Below are 24,804 nucleotides of genomic sequence, written 5' to 3'. Positions count from 1 at the left end.
CACGGTGTGGTTTTTCCTCTCTCAATGCCAGAAGGTAGCAGTGTTATCTAACTTCAATCTGCAGCACAGGTGGGTTTCCAGATGTTTGGGGCTTCCCACAGGCATATAGTAACATAGCCAATGGTATGTGGTAGTAGTCCATCAAAACTGGAAGGTCAACACTTCTCAACCTCTTCTACATGCAAAATGTAGCACCTGGCAAGATGGAATAATGCTTGAATCTGCTATGATGTTGCTTTGCAAAGAGGCTCTCTTAAGCTGGAAAACTCAATGGTATTCTCATCTGTTCAGGCTGACGTGGGGGGCATTTTGCAGTAAACCCAATCCCATTCTCTGAAAACAAAAGCATCAGGTTTTCATTTTCATAGAACAGTGGATCTGGAGTGTTCCCATAGACCACCTTGTTCACAGATGTCAAACTCAAGGTCCACAGTCCGAATCCAGCCTATATCATTGTATGTGACCCTCCAAAATGCTAGACTACAACTTCATATTCCTCATCATTAGCCATCATGACTAGGGGTGATGGGAGTTGGTAACATCTGCATTTGATTTCAATTTGGATATAAAGCTTGTGGATATGATTTCTGCCTTTAAAATGTCCTTAAACATTTCCCCAACCTCAGAGCCACAAGCACTGTTGGATAATGTGGGTTGTGATCCCCATTATCTCCAGTTCACATGGCGGATAATCAAAAGTGATGGGGAGTTTTCATTCAATAACACCTGGGGATCCAAATTGGGTAAAACCTAAAGGGCACAGACCACAATGTAAAAAATATAGCTGGCCCTCTGTATCCATAGACTCTCAACCCACAGATTTAATCTTCCACATGACATCCTTTCAGATATTATGGCTATCACATCAGTCCTCAATCTTCTCTTCTGAATATTTTCAGCCACATCTTTTTCTTGGATTGAGGCAAAGAGGGGAATGTTTTGGAGCCATCCAACTACCCTGGCCTCTAAGTGTGATGTCTGACCAATCTGGAGACAATTGTACATGATTGTGAGTGAAGCCAGGGGAGGCCATGTAGAACGAGGTTGTGGCTTGATGGCTCCCTCCTACTGCTTTAAGTATAAAGCTAAGTGAAATGCAGCACTCTCAAGACTCCTGATTTCTGCCCTTTAATTCTGCTTTCATTTTTTAAAGAGAGGAAACAAAGCACATTAAAATAAAAAGAAGCAACTGAAGGCATAGCTTTCTAAAGTGGGAGCACTGAGATTGCTAAGTAGCTTTGTACTGAAGGCTGAGAGAGAAATTGGGTTTTTGGTTTATGAGATCATGGGTGACTCCCCAAGAGGCAGGGATAGAAAAGTAGAGACATCTTTCCATGGTTCGTGTTGCCTAAAGTAGAAGTCCATACACACCATTTCAGGACAAGAAAATGGGAATCCTGATAACAACATAGTGTGAGGCAACACTTGAAAATGTAGAGGTAGATCATGCAATGATTACTGGTAATGCCAACATACTATACAAAATGCAACTGAAATTGGAATTATTTACCATATACTTTTGGCTGCCCTAGTAATCCAACGGGGCTTAATCCCATGGGCCAGCAATTTCTCTCTCAACCCTCAAGAAACTTTAGGTCTGTAAGTGGTCCATTGATATGTAAACAAGTTACGCTCAACACTATCACCAAACCACACCCCCCACAATTCTTTGGAGGAAACCATTATTGGATCCATTATATAAAAGCAGCGTAAATACAGTTTAAGAAGCCCTTTATATTTAGAATAATGCAATGATATCATTTCCAGAGTCCTCGCACTCCATAACTCCCCACACAGCATATTTAATGGGGGGAATGGATGCAAACACATTGTTTCAGCATAGTTTTAGTGCGTGTGTGAGAAACAATAGAGCAGGTGGGCAAAGTAAAGCGGTTGGGCCCCATGTGATTATTATGCATGGACTGTATATGGCCCTCAACCCCTTTAGACTCCGATATTACTCTATTTATGGCATGGAATAGATTTCAGGTTGCCTCTGTGCCATTTAACGTCGAAAAAAATACCCGTTTTTCAAACCCAGAAGTGAACTTCTGGCCACTCCAGGTTTTTGCTTTGTTTTTGGGAAGTTCATACAATCTGCAGAAGAAGAAAAATTGCCCCTGGACTTGTCATAGATTCCCACACCTCCAACCAAAGGATAAAGTCTGTAATTGAAGGAAAGGCTGTATATGAAGGGAAAATTAATATAAAGACTAACATCAGAGTCATAAAAAATTAACATCAGAGCAGTAAAATAAAAAATAACCCTAAAATATTGCCATATAACCCCTTTGAGAAATTAGGCAGGAAACTGTCATATACTTGGGAGTTACTTTTTGGACTACAATTCCCAGAATCCCCTGGCTAGCAGTTTAAAACAAGCAGCTTACAAACTCTGATTTCTTATACACATAGGGAATGGAGGGAGCTGTACGTGTACAATGTCCCCAATAGGTTGTTCCTATTTGCTTCTCATTCGACCATGGAGTCGTTTGCTTGCTTTGTTGTCCATTTTATCATTCCTTGTATCTCAGTGGTTCTCAATCTGTGGGTCCCCAGATGTTTTTGGCCTTCAACTCCCAGAAATCCTAACAGCTGGTAAACTGGCTGGGATTTCTGGGAGTAGTAGGCCAAAAACATCTGGGGACCCCAGGCTGAGAACCACTGTTGTACCAGCTATGCATCCTCAACCTGCCTCATTGAGATAGAAACCTTTTTCTTTTTAGCAGCACCAATGCCACCCTTGAGAGGGGTGATGAACACCCATTGTTTGTTGCAGCAGCAAAAGTGCTTTCTGTCATTACAACATGCCCGGTTTAGGTCATTCATCTCACCAGTGAAGGAAGTCCCACAACCGTGCCGTGAAACAGGAATGCTTACCAGATGACAGAGATGTGACCAAAACAGTTGCAGAATAATCTCTCCAGTGTCACTACCCCCTTGTCTATCTGGAAACAGTAGAATCTTTCCTCTGCTCCAAACTAGATCGGCATAAGCTCAGGGTGGATATAGAACAGAGGTGGAAAATGTCCCCTTGACCTGCCCGCAAAAAAGGAAAAGATTATAGTCTTTGCATTGTTTGCTATACCAAAGTGTGGTGGAGAATTGGATGTCTTGGAATCTTCTGGAGGCATATGTTCCCCTTTTTTCAAAAGCCAATTTTCGTTGGTTATGCATCCAGAGCAGGCATGCGCAAATTTTGGTCTGCCAGGTGTTTTGGACTTCAACTCCCACCATTCCTAACAGCCACAGGCCCTTTCCTTTTCCCTCTCAGCCGCTTAAGCGGCTGAGAGGGAAAAGGAAGGGGCCTGAGGCTGTTAGGAATGGTGGAAGTTGAAGTCCAAAACACCTGGCGGGCCAAAGTTTGCCCATGCCTGATCCAAAAGCTCATTTTTGTCAATTGTCCCCAATGTTCTCTAGGACACAGCTTTCCAAACTTTGTATCGTGACTCATTAGTGTGTCGTCTGTAGTGTGTAAGTGAACGCAACGAGAAAGGGCAAAAACCTTGGCAATGTATGTTATTATCTTACAAATCATATATCTGAAATGTTTTTACGGGATATATTGTGTTGCTACACATTCCATCATTACAATTTCTGTATGGATCTGTATTTCTAGTTTGGAGTACAACTGAATTGCGGTGTCGCAAAATGATGGATGCCTACAAAGTGTGTCACGAACATGAAATGTTTGGAAAGCTCTGCTCTAGGGGGGGTTAAGTGACAATTTGCTACATGGAAGAACATTTGGCCTATCTTAGGGTCAGGGACACTTAGGTAAAGGTAAAGGTTTCCCCCTGACGTTAAGTCTTGTTGTGTCCGACTTTAGGGGTTGGTGGCATCTCCATTTCTAAGCCAAAGAGCCGACGTTGTCCGTAGACATCCCCAAGGTCATGTGGCTGGAATGACTGCATGGAGCAGTGTTACCTTCCCGTCGGAGTGGTACCTATTGATCTACTCACATTTACATGTTTTTGAACTTCTAGGTTGGAGAAGCTGGAGCTGACAGTGGGAGCTCACTCCGTTCCCCGGATTTGAACCGCCAACCTTTTGGTCAGCAAATTCAGCAGTTCAGCAGTTTAATCCACTGCACCACCAGGGGCACTTTTAAAAATCAAAAACAAGAGGTAATATGGAAATGACTTCTGGATAACTTCGTACTGTGAGAAAGGTCTCATGTAGCCTAGATTGGGAACTAAACATGGCAAAATGCCTTATGACTTCGGAGGAATTTTTGGGGAGCATTTGGCTTTGCAGGGAAAGTGGAGCCCTTAAAAGTTTTCCTAGTGGGGGCAATGCAGCCCCATAATCTCCAACTGTTAAGTGCTTCAGCGGCAATAGAAACCATACTCTCCCCAAAGTGCTTCTGATGAGTAATTTGAGATTAAAGAGATACATGATGTGAGGGAATGCCAAAGTAAGCTTTTAAAAACATGAAGGGAGTGGGAAAAATTTAAATGGCTAAAGCATCCACCCACCCTTTCTTGAATGGATCACTTAACTGCATAGAAAGCTCTTGTCTCAGGACCAAAGGAAAGGAATATCCAGAGACCAGAGTTTGAGAAATGGGAAGAAGAAAACCCAGAGTTAAGACAAGCATGAGAGAAGTGTGATGTTAATGGTTCAGATTTTTCTGAACTGCTTGTAGGGGATGGATGAAAAGCAGCACTTTCTTCTCCCAAGTCCTCTCCTCCCTCAACACTTTTTCTTGAGAACATCTTGAAGGTAGCAGCAAATTTCTATGGCTGAGTCCCAAGGGACAACGGTGGCCTGGTAGGTCCCAGGTTGGTTTTTCTCTACCTCCAGGATGAGCTGGTGCATGGGATAGCCTTTCCTCGGGAACGCAACATCACTTGATCTTAGAGCGGTGGAAGGGCAGAAGTCATTGGCTCCATCTCCAACATAGAAGACCCGCTCGAACCTGGCTCCCTCCCGAGCCCTCTCTGCCAGGTATTCCGTCAGGATCTTATGTTTGCACATGTTTGCTGGGCATCGTGGGCAGTTGTGTGAGTGGTAGGGGCCCAAGGTGAGGTAGCCTCTCTTGTCAAAGCTGGAAGGGTTGCTGAAGATCTTACGGAAGAGGGAATAGGCCCCGGCAGCCCTTAAGGCACATTCAATGCCGAACATGTTGGCATCAGAGATGAGGATGATTTCAAAGTGGTCCTGCTGCTTGGAGAGAAACTGGAGGAGGTCCCGCATGCCAGGAGAAAGTGGGATCTTCTCATAGACTGCCTTGAAATCGGCCATCTTCACCCCTTGATCTCCCATGTACTTCAAGACACGCTGCATGTATTCATTGTAGGATCCCTCTCGAAAGGTTTGGCGTATCGACTCCGGAAGCTGTTTCCCCGGAGCAACCTGGAGGATGGAGTCATCGCTGTTCTCGTTTACGATGGTCTCGTCAAAGTCAAAAACAAGGAGGTTTTTCTGTGTTGCGGTGGCAGCCATGCTCCCATCCTGAAAAAATTAAAAAGCACAAGATGCTTGAACACAGGCTTGTTTAGGTGTTTCTCACCACACAACTGGTGGTAATCATCTGGATAAATAATTTTTTGGACTATAACCTGTAGGATTTATCAGGCCCTGATGGCTGGGGGATTCCAAAAATTTATCCCAAAATATCTCTGCTTGATAGGGCTGTAGCAAGCTCTTCTCAAATTTCACTTATGATATAGGGCAGTGTTTCTTAAGCTTATGTAGGAGAGCAGCAGGATTTTTTTTTTGGCCTCTGTGCCAGAGACTGGCATCACAATTATGCCCATCCGCATATTCCTGGAAACTGACTGTGGGTTGGCAGGCAATAGCTTGCAGGTTGGCACTGGTCCATGATGAACCATGGACTTTTTTGTGATCCTGGAGCTGTGACTGCACATCATATAAGTTCCTGGTATTATTACCAACTCTGAAAAGCTTGCCTTCTACTTTCTTATAGCAGCTTCCCCAAAATCAGTATCCCTGAGAGGTGTTGCACCAGAACTCTCATTATCCTCAAGGTAGCACACTTTTAGGGAAGGCTGCTCATATAAGAAAGCCCAGTGTGGAAAAAGACTAAATGAAACCCTGAGAGAGAAGTAAATCTGGGACTGCAGTGGCAATCTCAAGTGAGCTATTTAGACAAATCACCACGGCCGATTAATGCTTCAGTGCGCCCTTCCATTCTCAGTGGGACTGTAATCTCCCCCCCCCTTCCGTGTCCCATATATCTTCAACCCTGACCATAAGAGGCTTAGCCTGTCAAGTAAAGGGGATCAGGGTTTGCGTCTCTCTTAATCCTAGTTGTTCTCCTTAGTGAACAAGACGATTTACTGCCCTTGAAACTCCCATGCTGCTGTTCCAAAAGGACAATGACAGGACACGAGAGAACTGCAGAAGGCACAAAGCTTGGAAAGGGAAATGAGCGAACAAGGAAAAGTGGCTACAAGATGCATAAAAGATGGGTGACAAAATGTCTATTCATTACTACAGACTTAGGGTTTTAGGGGGGGTTTGCATTCAGTTAAAGTTTTTACAATAGCTCTCCTAACTGTGAGTGTAGCTCTAACAACTAATAGAATTAGCCAATATTTTGGAGTTCTAAGGATGGAGTTTCCGAGCCCGCCCTCGCCCACTATATCCCATCCGGCCCATCTCACCCTCCAGCTTACCTGTACTTCTTGTTCTGCCATCGCACACTACCTTATATAGACTCAGCCCGCCAATCAGAAATGCAGAATGCCAACCAATGAAGACAGAGAGGCATGGCCTAGAGGTTGCAGGCAGTAGAGGCAAAGCAGTTAAGCTAAGATAGCAGAGAAGGGCCCAAGACGTTAGCCAAAGCTAAAGTCTCAAGGCATTTTGCCACCTGAGGCACAGCCAGTTGCCTACCCTCCTTCCCTTGCACCACTGAGGACAATTTAACAATTTTGCTCTAGATACCAATTTCAGCCTTTGGGTCCCCTCCCCAACTCAATAGTGCAGAGTTGACCCTGCTGAGGACTGTGGTACGAGGGGTCCCACCTCTTGCCACAGGAAGCAAGGGATTGGAGCTTGGCCTGAACATCGAATGTGGCCGTGCCCCACGATTGCGAGATCTCCTTCCCCACCGTGGCCCAATTGCGAAAGAATCCCACTCACCTGAAGGAAACACCGCAGCCCAACACCTTCAAAGCACCTTTTCATCTTCAGCGCTCTAGTTGCCCAAATGGCACATTCCCTAGGAGTTAACACTTTCTTTGCATGGGGCCTCTTAGCTGCCAAAGAAAGCACAAATCACATTTGTGTGTGTGTAAGAGAGAGAGAAAGTTGGCTGCATGGGGAAAGCTGAGCCTGGCCTCCCACTTCAAAACCTTCTTCATACCAGAAACACATACAACCCATGCCATCTCAACTTTTTCCCTTTATGGCTCTGATCATTGCTTCAAAACCTGATCACCTGTTACAAATACCGACTTGTTTTCCTCATCTCTTTAATAAACTACTGTTAAGAACTGTAGTGCTGATGAGCACCATATTTTTGCTCAGAATTTGGAAACTATTTTCAAGACTACATCTCCCCAAATCCTTCAGCAAATATAGCCAATGGGCATTTGGGGCATTGCTTTCTATCTAGCAAACCCCAAGTTGGTGAGGCTGGTTTATCTTGGTTGGCAGTGGTTCTCTTAGTATTGAGATGGCAATCTTCTTTACATAACACAGAGAAGTCAATGTATGTGAGAATGAGTGTGACATTTTACATGTAAGGCATGTGCTCTATCTACTGAGCTATGGTTCCTCCCTATCACCTTCCTGCGGAAGCAACACGTAAGTCTACAATAGGGGGATCTGAGACAAAATCATCCACATTTCCCATATAAAAGCTGAATCCTTGTTACCTGCTCATGTTGTCACAATCAGGAACAGGTTGCCTATCAAAAAAAAAAGGTTGCCCAAAAGTCCGCACATACGCAACAGATGCAATGCTGCAGAACTGCCATTGATGTAGCCTCATATCAAATCTGGCACTGAGGATTATATAAAGAGGCATTCGCTGCTGATTTGTTCCGGCTATAAATTCTTTTGTACAATTTGTACAAGGAAAGTGTGTCCTCTTCTACTACCTTCTACTGCCCTCTTGTGCCCAGGAAAAATAAAAGAGCAAAGTCCTGATCTATAACACAAAAATCATGGGATTTCATTGCAACCTGTAGCTTGGCTCTTAAGAGTGCACTGGAATTAACTTAAAATAGTCATGGCTGGATTTATACTCCTGAAGGATAAGACCAGAAGGCAGAAGCCAGCTTTCTCTCATAAATGCTAGCAACGTCCATGCAAATTCCTATTGATCAAACGGTTCTTCTAGGATGGGTGGTCTGTCTTTTCCCATTCTTATTATTTAAAGATTCACATGAATGTTTACTTATGTTTACTCAATTCTCCTGGACTGATCAATAAACAGATTTATCTCTCTATCTCACTATCTCACTATCATTTAAACATTCATTTTATTATCTGACTGAAACACACAAGAAAAATCAATCTGATACAATGCAAAATCCATTTGAGAAGGGGTGGTTTTACGATTTCACAGAATACAGCCAATCAGTACTGGCAGTGCCTGGTTTTGCTGAAAATTTACTGAACCGTCTTCCTTTCTGAAAAGAACAGTGTAAAGTGCAGAGTGTGTGTTTTAACAGAAACACATATAAAAGATAACACCCACAGCATGGGGAACTAGTAAAAGTAAAGGTTTTCCCCTGACATTAAGTCCAGTCTTGTCCGACTCTGAGGGTTGGTGCTCATCTCCATTTCTAATCCGAAGAGACAGCGTTGTCTGTAGACACCTCCAAGGTCATGTGGCTGGCATGACTGCATGGAACACTGTTACCTTCCTGCTGGAGCAGTATCTATTGATCTACTCACATTTGCATGTTTCTGAATTATTAGATTGGCAGAAGCTGGGACTAACAGCAGGAGCTCACCCCGCTCCTTGGATTTGAACCACCGACCTTTTGGTCAGCAAGTTCAGCAGCTCAGAGGTTTAACCCGCTCCTCCACTGGGGTCTTGTTACCCAAATAATTATAAATGGATCATCAAGAAGTGGGACTTCTTTCAGCACTGAATGGGAAAATAGATCTCAATGTTTGGACCTCAGAATGTTTTGGACTCCGCAGGCTCTCTGACCACTAGCTATTTCTCGCTGCAGAGATGGAGTTGAAGTCCAATTACATCTGGGATACCTAAGGTTGTGAACCACTGAAACACATTGCTATAACATTCTTCTCAGTTAGAGAGAATAACCATGAGAATGCATTAGTATCTAATGGGTTGCTTGAGCCAAGGTTCTGAAGGAAAGAAGCCTTTCCTAAGACAAGGGCTATATTCTGGAACTGCGGGTGAGGGAAACCCGTGGCTTTCTGGAATGTCAAGGATTCCAACTCCCACCAGACCAAGTGCAAATAGCCAAGGATAAAAGGAGCTATAGTTCAAATGAACTCAGATGGCCATATTTTCCCCACTCCTGCTTTAAATAGTTGCTAATTTATGCATTACGGAAGCGAGTAAGAAAATAAGAAATTTGTCCCAGTGTCTGGGGTACCAAGATTGTGTGAAAAACAAAAGTGGATGGAAAACAAAAGAAAAGCCATCTTAATAATCCTGCTTGTTTGATGTCCATGTATTATGAATAAACAAGCACATCTGGATGGCTAGGTGGGCAGAAGGTAGACTGGGAACTATAGGAGGATGTATGAATGAGTTGAAGCAGGTAAGACAGGATTTCCAATAGTTTGATACTATCACTGCAAGTCCTCCCACCAATTTTTAATAATGAAATGAAGAAAGGTGGTAGAAGAAGCATTGATCAGTTCTGGCCCGAAGAGCAAGTTCTTGGGATGAAAATTCTTTATTTCTACCTCCTTTTTTTTTTGCATTTCTACATCTTGGCTATTTAAGTGATGCTTCAGCTGGTGGAACTGGGGACAGTAATAAAAAAAATTACGATAGTCTCAACAAGACTAAAATCTGTCTATTCCCAATATTAATTGGCATCAAAACTTGAAAAGTTACATTTTTGGACAGCAACCCCCAGACAACCGACTGGAAGAAAATGAAAGTAGTTGTGCAAAAATGTAACTTTTTGAAGCTCTATTTATCCATTCCAAACTATACATCCTTTGAGTTACCATCCAAAAATTTAACATTCCAAAAATCACCTTTTTCATTTTAAACTGTATACCTTAAAGCATTAGCTTGTCCCTCCCCTCTCTGCTTTTCTGATGTCTCTTGTCTTCTCGTGATCTGTGTAGTTTTTCTAGTTCTGCCTACAATTATTTTAAAAGGAAATATCCATCCAGCCTTTCATCAGGAGGTATTAACCCAAATATCTTTTGCAGGCTGCCACTGCAAGGTAAACAGCCAACCAGGCTAGCCCTCAAGGCAACAAACCTATCTCTCACAGCCTAAATCTCATGAATGTGGAAAAGTAAATCATGGAAAGGGAAAAAAATCGACAAGAATTGCTGGCTGGAAAAAAGAAAAGAAACACTGCTGTGGGATCCTTGTTCCAGCAAATGTCAAAGTGCTAACGCCAGGAGGGCCGGGGAGCCGGTTGTGGCCGCCTCCTTCTCCTTGTTTCACAGGATGTTCTCTGTCCTAAGCTGGCCCCGGGCTTGGCAAGCGCAACACAGAGCATGTAGGATGTGCCGACTCAGCAATGCCACATGCTACCAATTAAACACAGCAATATGTGGCAACCAGAAACCCCAGGAGAGTATTTTTATTAGTTGGGGACAACCTGGGCTAGGTGGAATTTGGGGGAAACTGGTTAAGCCACAGGCAGATATCCATGTCCCTCTGTCACCTTTCTTCAAAGAGAGAGCAGAAGGCAAAGGGAGGGTAGCAGTCTCCGCACCACGTTCGTTCGCTCTGGCACGTAGGGAGGGGATGACATGCTGGCACAGATCAACGCAAAGTGGCCACTGGGGCTGACTTCGGAGAGCATCCTGGAATCTAATTTGGATTCCTTTGCAGTGCTTGGAAACACTGGAAGCTTTAGGTGGCAAAAAGGACTTCCCAAATCCCCTGGTTGTGCTGTTATAAAGGATTCTGGGAGTTCTGTGAACTCCTTGACCATCCAGTTCTAGCCAACTCCACTGTGGTTTATCGCATGGGTTTGACCATCCATGAGAAGCATGCAGCCCACAGATATTATAGGACTGCAACTCCCAGCAGTTCTCATTCTGCATAGCCAGTCATCAGGAATGCTGGGAGTCAAAATGCAACATCTACAGGGCTGTATGGTTCCCATGAGCGGATAGAAGCAGGAGGATTTTTAAAAGAAACTTACTGCATGTGACTGAAGTTCAAAGAAATTCCATAAGGATTTGATTTAAGCCAGTTATAGGATAGCTATTTTTTTGGTGATGCCTTAAGACCGAAGTGGGAGTGGGGATTCTATTATCTCTTTGGGAGGTGGAAACATACTACGGGCTGCAAAAATTCAGCAGACAATTTCTTATCCTGCCGCATCTCACATATAAGCATTGCTGAGTATCTATAAAATCACAAATGCCATATGGATTTAGTTTCTTGGTCAGGGAGGCATACTATTGAGTGGTGAACAGAAATATAAGTCTCCTATATATATTGTAATCACATTGTACATGTGAATAGTGTGATTTATCAAGATTATAAAGTTTTTAGCCCTCATGGCTACTGACAAGAACATGAAATAGCAATATCCTTTGACTCTAATTTCCCAGGCTCATTTCTGTGGCTTTCAGGATCCAAAAACCTTAATGTGTTTTTTTGGGGGGAGGTAATATATGTAAAAAAAAAGTTTCCATAACCTCCAGTAAGCATTCTGAGACCTTTTTGCTACATCTTTGGCCCGGATATTATAAAAAGTCTCAATTTGCAAAATATCCAGAATTTGGAAAAGTTCGCTCTTATGTTTCAATTCTGAATCTCCCAGGCACTTTCTAGTATGAATTAGTGTTACCTTTAATACACTGGTATTGCATTGCAGTTTTGTATTTCTGTATTTTATTTTACTGTTACCTGCCTTGTGTTTCTGTTGGGCACTTTTGGTGGGGGGGGGGGGGGGAGAGGAGATGCAGGAGAAGCATTTGCCTAAGTTATACAGAAAAAGAATCCAGTTTTGGTGCAGAACTTCTGTTCTTCTGTGTTTGAAGTGGAGGGTGCGACCAGCATCATTCAATGTTTCAACATGCAAGAGTTCCCTATATAAAGATCACAAGAGCATTATTAACATAGTTTCTTGTTTTCCAGTGGAGGCTTAATGCTGCAACTCTTTCCTCTTTCAGGCATTACACAACTCCAACTGTTTCGAAACTTTAGCACAGCTGCTGTCAACATTCAGCATTGCTCTCTTCTTCCCTCGGGTTTATATGCATACGTATATGCTCTTGCAAATATATGCTCTTGTAAACGTTGATAAATGTTGTTGATAGCTATACAGGGACCCTTTCAACTTCTATAAACAGCATTTTTTTAAAATGAAGAAGTCCAAAATGAAAAGAAAGATTGATACCTGAAGCTGACAATGACAAAAGAGAGAAAGAGCACCGTTTCTATGCATTGCAATCCTGGTGGCACAATGGATTAAACCCTTGTGCTGGCAGGACTTGCTAACCAACAGGTCAGGGGTTTGAATCCAGGGAGAGTAGGTGAGCTCCTTCTGTCAGCTCCAGCTCCCCATACATGAGAGAAGCCTCCCACAGGATGGTAAAACTTTAAACATCTGGGCATCCCCTGGGCAACAGCCAATTCTCTCATACCAGAAGCGACTTGCAGTTTCTCAAGTTGCTCCTGACACACAAAAAAAATCCCACATACCCACCGGATTGGTTCCTGTGGTTTCACCTACCCACATCCAGCAATGCATGTCCTCTCTAGGAATTTTCTAGGTCCTTGGTTAGTCAAAAGGCACAAAGGGTTTTCAATATTTAGTAACTCCTTTTTTGTTTTTAATTTACAATACCATATAATCATATACAGTGTGTATCGAAAATTACATTACATGCAAAATCTTTTAAATTTTTAAAGAAGTTATTAGAACATCAAATGTCTTTGTGACTTTTGGCCCACCCTGCATAAAATATAATTTATTTTGAAAATCGTGAGCACTTTGTGGTCTTTTCATGATACCTCAAACCTGCTGCCCTTTGTCTACTAGTTGGGCTGGCACACAGGTGTCCAATGCCTGCATCTAAATCTGCTTCTTCTCCTTTTGTCATTGCAAAATATGTTCTAATGAAATGTTAAGGCAGGATGAAAACTGCTCAGGAAACAATGGGATGTGCCTTTCTCTAAGCTGCTGCTTCTTGAAAATTTTCCATGTAGCTCAGCATGAAACTGTGTGCTGATCTGATGAAAGAAGGGAAGAAGGGGAAAAAATGCCATCCTGTGCTCTGAGCATAAAAATGCTTCTGATTTCAGAACGTCTTCCTGTCAAGAGATTGTTGTTGTCTCTCACTTTGTGATGAGAGTCGGATGGGAAGACACAGTGTCCACAAGCGGCTGCGTGTCCTCATTTAACCTATGATGATCAACTCCGCTGCTTGCAGGCCAAGTGCAGACTAAACATGAGTGCATTGTTTCGCCTGGTTCAGCTGAGTCATGGCAATATTTGGCATATCGGAAACCAACCGGGGCAGGGATGATGGTAGAGAGGGAGGGAGATCCTGATACTTTAAAAAAACAAACCATTTCAAGAAGATGAGTCAACAACAGTTTTGTTCGCACTGGGCATGAGGACAGACGTGCCAGGCATGTATCTCCTAGGCCAGCATGACCACTAGCAAGACAAACGTTCCTGCTTCAGGAAACAGTTTTGGGATGTCATAAAAAGGCAGAAAAGGGTCGACAGAGACATAGAACGGATAAACTATTGCCTTTCTTTTATGGCATAGGATGTTCCCAGAGGTATCAGGTTGATCACTGTAGAGAAACAGGATGCTTGGCTTGGGGGCCTGTGACTTTGGGCTGCCAATGTCAAAATCTATAGTTAATTCCCCAATCCCAAGCCCCACATCCAGCTGACATGCATTGGAATGGGCACTAGGTCTAATATTCTCATATATAAAGCACCAGGGGAGGATTTTTTTGCCGGCTGAACTATTTAAGAACAACAGTGATTGGTGGGCCCAACTTTTAGCAGAGTTGTTCTCTCACATTAACAATTCATGCAGTATACCTAGAGGCTGGCAGATGAGCATTATTGTCCCTATTAATAAGGAGAAAAAACCAACCCAAAGAACTATTGACCTATAAGCCTGACTGATATCACAGCAAAAATTTATGCAAAATGTCTTTTTAAAAATTAAAATGGAGCAATTTATATAAGCTTTCAGAAAGGCAGCCTCTTAAAGTTTCCTGAGGGGACAATGGCATAGAGTGACAGTCTGAGCAGATCAATATAATTTTTCGATCCCTAAGCACAAAAAGAACAACAGTGCCAAGAAGGGCTTACTCTTTTGTACCTTCCCACACTGACCTCTCAAATTTAATTTTGCAGCTTTAAAGTTGGGGTGCCATCCACCTACCATTTTCATTAGAGGGTGGCACCCATTTGCCATGGCAAACAAAATGATTGAAGTCTGATTAGACTAGATAGACCAGCTTACCCCAAGCTGGTGCTTTCTAGATGTTTTGTATTCCACCTTCCATCAGACTTAACTATGTTGTCCATTCAGGAGTGCTGAAAAGTGGAAATACGGAGGGCACCAGACTGAGGAAGACTGAAAAAGAGTTTTTGGGTTTCTTAACGTTTTCCTTATAAGTCTATTTTCATCTCAGTTTCAGGAAGTGCACTACTAGAAATTGGCAGAGCTGGGGAGATAGGGGGAAATCAAAGGAACTAGCAAAGCTGGGACAGGAGAGAGCAATGAGAGTCCTTTCTTCAAAGAAGCAGTTAAACAGTTTTACAGAATGCAACAATAAGAAAGTTAAACTTGGGGCTCAAACAAGCAGATGCAATTGCTTCTTTGAGCCCCATATTTGACCTTCTTACCATAGCTGTATTCTGTATAAGGCAAGACACTACACCAGGTGTACGTTCCTAACCTCGCCCCAAAAATGCATGTTTCTGACAAATCTACCATGGGTTTTCTTGGCAAAGTTTATTCAGAGAGGGTTTACCTTTGCCTTTCTTTAAGTGCGACTTGCCCAAGATCACCCAGTGGGTTTCAAGGTTAAGTAGGGATTCAAACTCTGGCTGCCAGAGTCATAGTCCAATGTTCAAACCAGTGTACCATGCTGGCTCTCGAAACTATTGTGCTTAGGGCTCAGTGAAAACACAATAATGCTTGGTAAGTTAGAAGGCGGGGCGGGGCGGGGGAGGAAGGCACAATTACAGGTGGATCAATTCAGTTGAGGAAACTACAACTGCCTTAAGTTTGTAAGCCCTGAGCAGGACAATTGAGGATCAGAACTTGAAAAAAAAATTCTGGAGGAAGAATGTGGATTCATTAGGGTTTTTTGTTAACAGAATCCTTGCCTGCAAAGAGCAAGATTGTTAGGAAGAGAAGGACAAGCTTTGATGGCGATTTTAGCCTCTTCAAAGCATAGCACTATTTCCCCTCACTGATCTGAACCAATCCACCTATGCTGGAAGGTAGTACTGAAATCAGGAAGCTCTAGTATGGTGTATTGAATAGCTTATTAAACAAAATCTTTGGTAACACAGGTTGATGTTCCTAGTTGGCCATGAAAATCACTGGTTGGCCTGGACCCAGTCACTATGTCTCAACCTGATCTTTCTGTTGTGACAGTGAAGCCAGGAAGAGGAGGTCCATGTACTATGTCACCTTGAGTTCAAAGGAGGAAAGGTAGAACATAAGCCAAGGTTCTGCTTCTCATATTGGTCTGTGAAATCCCTCTTAGAAGCCTAGACCTGGGCTATGAAGGAAATACTCTTATTATTGATCCTCAGCAACTGGCATTTGGCAGCATACCATATATAAACATGGAGTTTTTGCCTAACTTTACTTCACACACACACACACATATATGTGAGATATATATTTATAATCCCCCCACAATAAAAGACTGTCATAGAGAGCAGTGTTGAGACTTCACCCTGATCTGCGTGCTTTCTATATGGATGGAATATATAGGCGGATTTCTATATGAAAGGAATATATGTGTTATAGGGAAGAGTATTTACTCATACACGTCTCTACAGGCTGACCATCTCTGTGAGAAGCTGATCTCAGTCACAAAGAATGAGGAAGTGTTGAAAACTGATTGCCATCTACAGATAATTTTTTCCATGCACATCACTTTCCATCACATAAAGCCATTCTTATTTTATTAATCCTCCAAAACAACCCTGTCAGGTAGGACTGGAAACTAGAGAGAGGTCACCTTCACACTTGTGTGTTGCAGGTTTTATCTCGAGGATGCAGTGCAAAGTCAATCTTGCCATTCCAGACCCAATGGTTGCCACTCACTTTGTTGAGAATGGCACAGAACCCTGGAAGGAATGTTGGCTTTATTTTAATAGAACAGTTTTAATTTAGAGGGAATTCAAAAAGGTATTTAGGTAGTTTCTAAATGTAGCTCTCACTGTTGAATTTTTCGTTAAAAGAACTGGAATCGTTTGAAATCCCTTTTTCCACTGACAAACACATTATTTGCCTGATGACAGCTGGTCTGTGGGAGTCCCTCAGAAGGGAAAATCACCTAATCCGGGGAAAAGAAAGAGAGAAGCCAAAGGAAGAAGAACAAATAAGCAAACATGGAAAAAGAAAACCCTTAAAGGGCTTGAAATAAAACGTTATGGATAAACCTGTATTTATATTGGAAGGTTTTTCATCCAAAAAAGCAGTGCAGTTATTTGAGGAGGATCTCCATGGGGCTGTATTTTTTAAGATGTCTAAACGGCTCTTTCAAAACATGCCCTAAATTCAGTGTTGCTCTCTTCTGCTCCTGCGGCCATGAGAAGGCTGCTGTCATAACCTTGTAAGGGAGCCTGCTATCTACATACATCAAGGTGGGGCAGAGGGAAACTCGGGCAATTGGTAAAGGATATGCCAATGACAATCAGATGAGAAGGTATTGACCAACGAGGAAGTGAAACCAGAAAGATGTGCAAAAGGACAGGGATATCATTAAGACGGTATTGAGGTGAATGTGCGGGCAACTATTTTATAGCAGATGGAAACAAAGCAGCCTAGTCTATATGCGTCAAGGACATGCCAGAGCTTGGAAAGGTTTATTTTTAAAACAAGGGGATAGTCTGCAAGTCCCAGAACCTACATTTTGAATTGTAGTTTCAAAATCTAAGTTTCCCCAGCTCTGATTGACTTTTTAAGAGCAATGAAAAATCTTTACAGAAGATTTTTATATATGCCTGCTCAAATGTGAGTTCCATTAAACCTAGGATAATTTAGCCCAAGGATGTAGGTATGAGATGGCAACTGCATTGTAACACTCAATACTTTAAAAAGTGATGTTATCTGTTCTTAATCTCATGTTGTGTTTCTAATCTGTTGTGGTATTTGAATCTGTTGTTGTCCGCCACCTTCTTCTATAGGGATAGGCAGGTAAGAAATCTCAATCATCTCGCCCTTCTCATCTGGCACCAGTCCACTACTTTATCACACACTTGCATCAGTTCCAGTTCACGATCTAGGGCAGGCTTCTCCCACAGAATGCTTTTCAGATGTTTAAGATGGAAACTCTCAGTGCTCCTGGCTGCTAGTCATGTTAGCTACATGTTCCATGGTAACTGACAGAATTTGGAATTTACTTTTTGTATTAGAAAGCCCAATATCCCCCAGCCAGTACGGCTAGTAGCCATGCAGGTAGAGGATTCTAGGACTGCAGTCCAAAAAAGATGACTCTCCAGAGTTTCCACTTACTTAAGCACAGGATGTGGCAGTGGACAAACAACTTAGGATGTCACCATAGGCTCCTACAGTCAAAAAGGCAATCCCAATAGCCCATTTTCTTGTACAGCTCTATACTCAACCCCAATGAGGGAAGATGCATTATGTACAATAAGCCAAAGTATAAATTTACATAGTTTTTATGGTAGATCCATTATACAAAACCCTAAAATTCTGAAGAGGGGGGCTGACACACAGTAATCTATGAAGAAGGAGACAGAATGCAAGTCATCCTGTCCAAAGTCCAAAGAAAACTTCTTCTGCCATGACATGAATATAACACTGAAAATTTTCCATTTAGGCCCTACATCTACCAACTTTAGCCAGTCCTACTCTCCCTGTATCTCGGTCCATAATACTGCCAAAAGCCATCAAGCATTTGGTGTGGCCCCAGGAAGGTGTTATGTTAAAAGTTTTCCCTAACCTGTAGCCTTTAATGAGCTACTATTTTGCCTCAGGTCTCCATCTGTAACATGGGTTTAATATTAAGATGCAGGACAGTTTAGAAACAGAAAAACATTGAAAACTGCAGAAAAATGATGACCTGTGCCACATCTTTCCTATTCTTGGCTGTCACACAGGAGGCCTTGCTTTACTTTCTCAGCAGACTTTAAAGCCAGTATTTTGCAGCCTTCTTCAAACCCCAACACCTCGCCTCCTGACTTCTCCCAAAGAACAGGAGAAACGATGCAGCTTTCTGGTCCAGTTTGCTTGGCATGATAGCTCAACCTGAGAAAAAGAACTTTTTTCTCAGGCTTTCCTGCTGAACTTTTAAAAGTGTCACCAGTACTGATTCTCTACCTGCCTCCTAAACACATCTCTCTCTTGTAGTAATCTTCCCAAATTCTGGATAACCGATTCTATAGTCTGCCTAGATACTTATGCCTCCTTTTGGATTTTGCAATATTAACTGAGGTCCAATTTCCAGCAGTATCAGCTAATTTATATGTATATAAAGATAAACAGGCCACACAAACTGGCTGGGGAACGGGAAGTTATAAACCAAAAATGCAGCTTTCCCCATATCTGTTTGTTTATTTTATCTACATTTTGCCATTCCCCCCTGGGGCTCAATGCAGCTGATGTAGAGTTCCCAAGTAACTTTCCTCCTAGTTGTATTGACGAGTCCCAGATCAGTTTAGCTTGCTGTGTCATGCCTTCAGCTTCCTCTTATCTGGGGCCCTCCAGACATTATGGACTATTTTGCCCATCACCCACAACCACTGTCTGTAGTGACTGTGGCAGATGGGACCCATAGTCCAAAACGTCTGAGGGATTAAATAAAAGGTAAAGGTAAAGGCTTTCCCCTGATGTTAAGTCCAGTCATGTCTGACTCTGGGGATTGGTGCTCATCTCCATTTCTAAGCCGAAGAGCCGGCGTTGTCCGTAGACACCTCCAAGGTCATGTGGCTGGCATGACTGCATGGAGTGCTGTTACCTTCCCCCTGGAGCGGTACCTATTGATCTACTCACATTGGCATGTTTTCGAACTGCTAGGTTGGCAGGATCTGGAGCTAACAGTGGCCGCTCCCGCCACTCCCAGGGATTGAACCTGGGACCTTTCGGTCTCCAGCTGAGTGCTTTAATTACATTTATTTATACTCCTCTTTATCTCTCCCAAAGCCAATATCTTCCTCCTTTTCTCTGTTCACATATCCTCAAGACAAAAACGTGGCCCAGGCTTCTCTCTCTCTCTTTCTCTCTCTCAAAAAACAAAAACATCCCCCCCAAAAAAACAGGTCCAGCCTGCAAAGTTTAGGCTTTTTGGCTTTCTATCTCTTGATTGTGTGTGTGCATGTATGTGAGTGTGCACATGCACATATATGCACACACTCATATGCATGCATATACACACTCCTGTGAGACAATGAGAATGAAAAGGGAACGAACTTCTGACAGTCTATTTTAACATGCCACTACAAAACAAAATATCTTTTAAAAATGATGGGGGTTGGGGAAAATTACTTCCGGCCATCACTCCAAAGAACAAAAATCATGGTAAACATGGCAATTCCAGATTGACTGAGTGGCATTTATATAGAGGTCAGGGCCAGGAAATGCCTCAGGGAACTGCTTTGCACATACCTCTATTGTAACCTACAGCAGGCCAATGCCAAAGGTATTGAATAACCACCCACACACATATCCTCAAATGACCAGGGGACAGATACACTCTGGATCACTGCCATCATCTCTATCTATAAGCTGTGACTCCTCTCTACAGGGAAAATTTCCCCCTGTAAATTGCTTTAAATAGATAGGGGAAATCACACGCTTTTGGGCTAGAATATAACCTCCCCCCACTAGAGAAAGGCAAGCAAACAGTCCAAATTAAATTCTGCAAGTCTTGTCTCACCTCCCCAACCTAATACTAATCTTTGTTCCATCATCCCCTGGATTCCAGTCTTCACTTTCTGGCCCATGGTCTCCATTCCTGCCAAGTCATCATTTATAGAACATACCCCCAAACGTGGAGAGAGGAGAACAAAATCCAAATTGAATTTTGCTAGTCTCATCTCCTCTGCCCCATCATCTTCTGGATCCCAGTCTCCACTTTCTGGCCTACAGTCTCCATTCCCACCTTCTCAAAAAGTCATCCTCGCGATCCCTGGAACATAACCTCCAAACCCAGAGAGATGAGCAAACACCAAATTAAATTCTGCACTCTTGTCCCACCTACCCTCATTCAGAAAAAAATATTGGCCAATCATTCCTTAGTTTTCAGTTCCCACTTTCTGGCCCATTGTCTCTATTCCCACATGTCATCATCTAGACCCCCCAAAACAGAACATCCTCCTCCAGAGAGACAAGCAAACGGATCAAATTGAATCTTGCATCTCTGGTCCCGCTTACCCCCATCCAGAACTAATCCCTGTCAATCATCCCCTGGATTCCAGTCCTGGCTTTCTGGCCCCTGCTTTCCTCCAAACTCAGAGAGAAAAGCAGAGTCCATATCAAATTCTGCATCTGTTATCTCACCTGGTATTTATCCTTATCCAATCATCCCCTAGATTCCAGTCCCCATTTTCTGGCCCCTGGTCTCCATTCCTACCTTCCCACCAAGTGATAATCTGGACCCCTTGATCATAACATCTAAACCCAGAGAATCAAGCAAACAGTATGACTTAAATTCTGCAACTTTTGTCTCACCTACAACCACCAAGTACTAATCCTCATAATCCTCACCTATCATCCTAGAGTCCAGTCCCCACTTTCTGGCCCCTGGTCATCCTCTAGACCAGGCATGGGCAAACTTACTGGCTGTTAGGAATTGTGGGAGTTGAAGTCCAAAACACCTGGAGGGCTGAAGTTTGCCCATGCTTGGTCTAGAACATAGTATCCTCACCCAATCCCCACTTTCTGGCCCCTGCTCTCCATTCCCACCAAGTCATCATCTTGAGCGTGGTCTCCAAACTCAGAGAGACAAGCAAAGAGTCCATATCAAAGTCTGCATTTCTTGTCCCACCTGGTATTTATCCTTTTCCAATCACTCCCTAGATTCTGGTCCCCACATTCTGTCCCCTGGTCTCCATTCCCACCAATTGATCATCTGGACCCCTAAACCCAGATAATAGAGCAAACAGTATGACTTAAGGATTGTTGTATGTCTTTTGGGCTGTGTGGCCATGTTCCAGAAGTATTCTCTCCTGACGTTTCACCCACATCTATAGCAGGCATCCTCAGAGGCTGTGAGGCATGGATAAACTAGGCAAGGAAAGGAAAAAATCCATGCCTCACAGCCTCTGAGGATGCCTGCCCGGGCTGTGGTGCAGGCTGGAGAGCAAGCCAGCTGCAACCAGCTGCAATGAATCACTCTGACCAGGAGGTCATGAGTTCGAGGCCTGCTCGGAGCCTATGTTTGTCTTGTCTTTGTTCTATGTTAAAAGGCATTGAATGTTTGCCTATATGTGTAATGTGATCCGCCCTGAGTCACCTTCGGGCAATATAAATGCTGTAAATAATAATAAATAATAATGTGGGCGAAACGTCAGGAGACAATACTTCTGGAACATGGCCACACAGCCCGAAAGACATACAACAACCCTGTGATCCCGGCCATGAAAGCCTTTGACAATAGTATGATTTAAATTCTGCATCTTTTGTTTCACCTACAACCACCCAGTACTGATTCTTCCTTATCATCCCCTAGAGTCCAGACCCCACTTTACGACCCCTGGTCAGCCTCTAGACCACTAGAACATAAACACCAAACCCAGAGAGAGGAGCAAATAGTCCAAACTGAATTCTCTTGCCTCTTGTCCTGGTGCTAATTCTTGTCTCTCCTGTCCTTGATTCCAAGTCCCCACTTTCTGGCTGGTGCTCTCCATCCTCACCTTCCCACCAAGTCATCAAAGAAGACCCTTCTCTCCTTCACCTGTTAACTTCAGTGCTGGGAAACCCTTTTCCTGTGTCTCCCTCCTCCTCCTCCTCTAGTCTGTTACTTCTACATCTTCTCTGGGCACCCTTGGCTTTTGCTCCTGCTTCAGAGAAGGGGGTCCCAGGAGGCGGCCTCTCCATCCCTCCCGCGTCCCTTTTGCCCTTGGCCGATGCTGGAAACTCCTTCTTCCCCCGTCAAAAGTGCGGCAGACTCACGTGCGTCCTTGGACCGGATCCCGGTTGTGAGAAAGGAAGGGAGGGAAGGAGAGGAAGAGAGGGAGATGTAGTTTCAGCTCAAGACTTCCAACTTTGCGGACTGCATGGCTCTTGGAGGAGGGTCTTGCCTCACTAGTGCGGGGGAGGGAGGGAGCTTTGCCCCCCTTTCCCCTCCTCGAAAGGAGGATCGGGGCGGGAAAGGGGGGAAAGGAAACAAGAGGGGAGCCGGAGCCGGTTTTCTTGAGCGTCCCCGGCTTCCCTGCACCCTTCTTTCTCCCTTTGGTGTTTGTCTGGAAGGGGACGGCGGCAACTCAAGGCTTGGCTACATAGGGACCACCGCAGCCTGCAGACGTCACAAGGGAGGCAGCCAATTGGAGCGGCGACTGGGCTCAGATCAAAAGGGGAAGAGACCCGCAGCAGCAGCAGAAAGCATCCATGAGCGGCCCGGACCTTTCAGGGCAATGCAGGGGGAAAAGGAAAGCAAGATCCCTCCCTTCCCGGGGATGGAGAAAGTGTTATTCTCCTGCTTTGCAACCGGAGAGCCGGCGTCTCCATATCTCTGCAAAGCCCAGGGAGGAGGAGGAGGAGGGGAAGGAGAGCACTGCAGGAACCGACCTTTGCCCGCGCCATCCCGAAGAGAAGAGCCACGCCACAGGCAAGGCCAGGGACCTCATCCACCCTGCAACTGGGTCACCTGTCGCCTGGATCAGGAAGGGCTTCTTGCGACATCCTTAGCTGCCTCCAGGAACACAAACAGAGATCTTCCCTGATAAGTTTCCCGGCCCTATTGCTAATTGGTGCTTTCAAATCGCTTTATAACAGGCGTGGGCAAACTTCGTCCCTCCAGGTGTTTTGGACTTCAACTCCCACAATCCCTAACAGCCAGTGGGAGTTGGAAGTCCAAAACACCTGGAGGGACGAAGTTTGCCCATGCCTGCTTTATAACAACCCCATTGATTTCATAGACGATACTTCTTGCTGTTGGGTGCATCCTTTAAAACTTATTGCGACCTTATGGAGTTTTTTTAAAACAGCTGAGAGAGTGTGACTCGCCCAAGGTCACCCATGGTCTTCAGGAGATGCACAGCCTTGGAGTTCAGCTGAGCATGTGCAGAGTGCCGCTGTGTTTTCCATATGTGCCTATATGGGAGGATATTCGCAGCACTCTAAGGACCTCATCGCATCAGAGCAGGTGTAGGCAAACTTCGGTCCTCTGGGTGTTTTGGACCTCAAGGGTCTGGAGAACAAGCCCTATGAGGAGCGGCTGAAAAAGCTGAAGAGAAGGCTCAGAGGAGACATGATGAGGGCCATGTATAAATATGTGAGGGGAAGTCATAGGGAGGAGGGAGCAAGCCTGTTTTCTGCTGCCCTGGATACTAGGGCGCAGAACAATGGCTTTGAACTAGGGGAAAAGAGATTCAATCTGAACATTAGGAAGAACTTTCTAACTGTGAGAGTGTTCAGCAGTGGAACTCTCTGCCCCTTAGTGTGGTGGAGGCTCCTTCTTTGGAGGGTTTTAAGCAGAGGCTGGATGGCCATCTGTCGGGGGTGCTTTGAATGCGATTTCTTGCTTCTCGCCAGAGGGTTGGACTGAATGGCCCATAAGTCTCTTCCAACTCTACGATTCTATGAACTCACACAATTCCTAATAGCATTAGGAATTGAAGTCCAAAACACCAGGCGGGCTGAAGTTTGCCAATGCTGATCTGTACTGCAGAAGCAATGCTACCACTTTAAACTGTCCTGGTTCAATGAGAGTTGCAGTCCCCAGCTTTCTCTTCCTGCATCCACATTGTAGAAGCAATGCCACCACTATAAACTGCCATGGTTTCCTGGCAGTTGTAGTCCCCAGCTTTCTCTGGCTGCATCTACACTATAGCATTAATGTGATCGGATCACCACTTTAACTGCCATGGCTCAATGCCATAGAATAATGAGAGTTGTAGTTTTGCAAAGTCTTGGGCTTTCTCTGTCAAAGAGGGTTGGTGCCTCAACAAACTATGAGCCCCAGGATTCCATAGCACAAAGGCATGGCAGTTAAACCAGTGTCAAACTGAATCTATATTATAGTTGCACCATAATTTGAGAAGTGGTCACACTTCACTACTCAAAGCACACCACCACACTGGATCTCTAGAGTTTTCTAAGGAAGAGTCAAATGTGATTTTGGCAGCTGCTTTTTCTCAAATATGCCTTATAGTACTTGGTATTTGTTGGTGGTTTTTCATCCAAGTATTAACCAAAGTTGCCCCTCCTTAACTTTCAATGGGTTCCAGACAGCTAATGCAAAGTAATCCATCCACATTTGCAGTTTTCACTTTTGCATATTTGGTTTAAAAT

At 43.9% G+C, this 24,804-nt stretch overlaps 1 protein-coding gene across 5 annotated transcripts; it reads right to left on the bottom strand.

Moving 5' to 3' along the window:
- Positions 1–1,112: 1,112 nt before the first annotated feature.
- phospho1 (phosphoethanolamine/phosphocholine phosphatase 1) lies at positions 1,113–23,179 on the bottom strand. 5 transcript variants are annotated; one of them, XM_062957488.1, is made up of 4 exons: positions 22,465–22,794; positions 7,851–12,198; positions 7,114–7,229; positions 1,113–5,457 (listed from the first exon to the last, which is right to left on the bottom strand). In XM_062957488.1, the coding sequence occupies exons 3-4, from the start codon at positions 7,156–7,158 to the stop codon at positions 4,696–4,698; spliced, it is 807 nt and encodes a 268-aa protein (XP_062813558.1). In that variant the 5' UTR covers positions 7,159–7,229; positions 7,851–12,198; positions 22,465–22,794; the 3' UTR covers positions 1,113–4,695. The 5 variants fall into 5 exon arrangements, with proteins under 5 accessions (XP_062813558.1, XP_062813559.1, XP_062813557.1 ...); XM_062957489.1 differs by lacking the exon at positions 7,851–12,198 and adding an exon at positions 6,645–6,742 and having other exon boundaries at positions 22,465–22,792; XM_062957487.1 differs by lacking the exon at positions 7,851–12,198 and having other exon boundaries at positions 22,465–22,792.
- Between the last annotated feature and the right edge of the window lie 1,625 nt (positions 23,180–24,804).

This window comes from Anolis carolinensis, chromosome 6 (assembly GCF_035594765.1).
Source record: "Anolis carolinensis isolate JA03-04 chromosome 6, rAnoCar3.1.pri, whole genome shotgun sequence".
NCBI lineage: Eukaryota > Metazoa > Chordata > Lepidosauria > Squamata > Dactyloidae > Anolis > Anolis carolinensis.
This window is presented reverse-complemented; position numbering and strand designations above follow the sequence as displayed.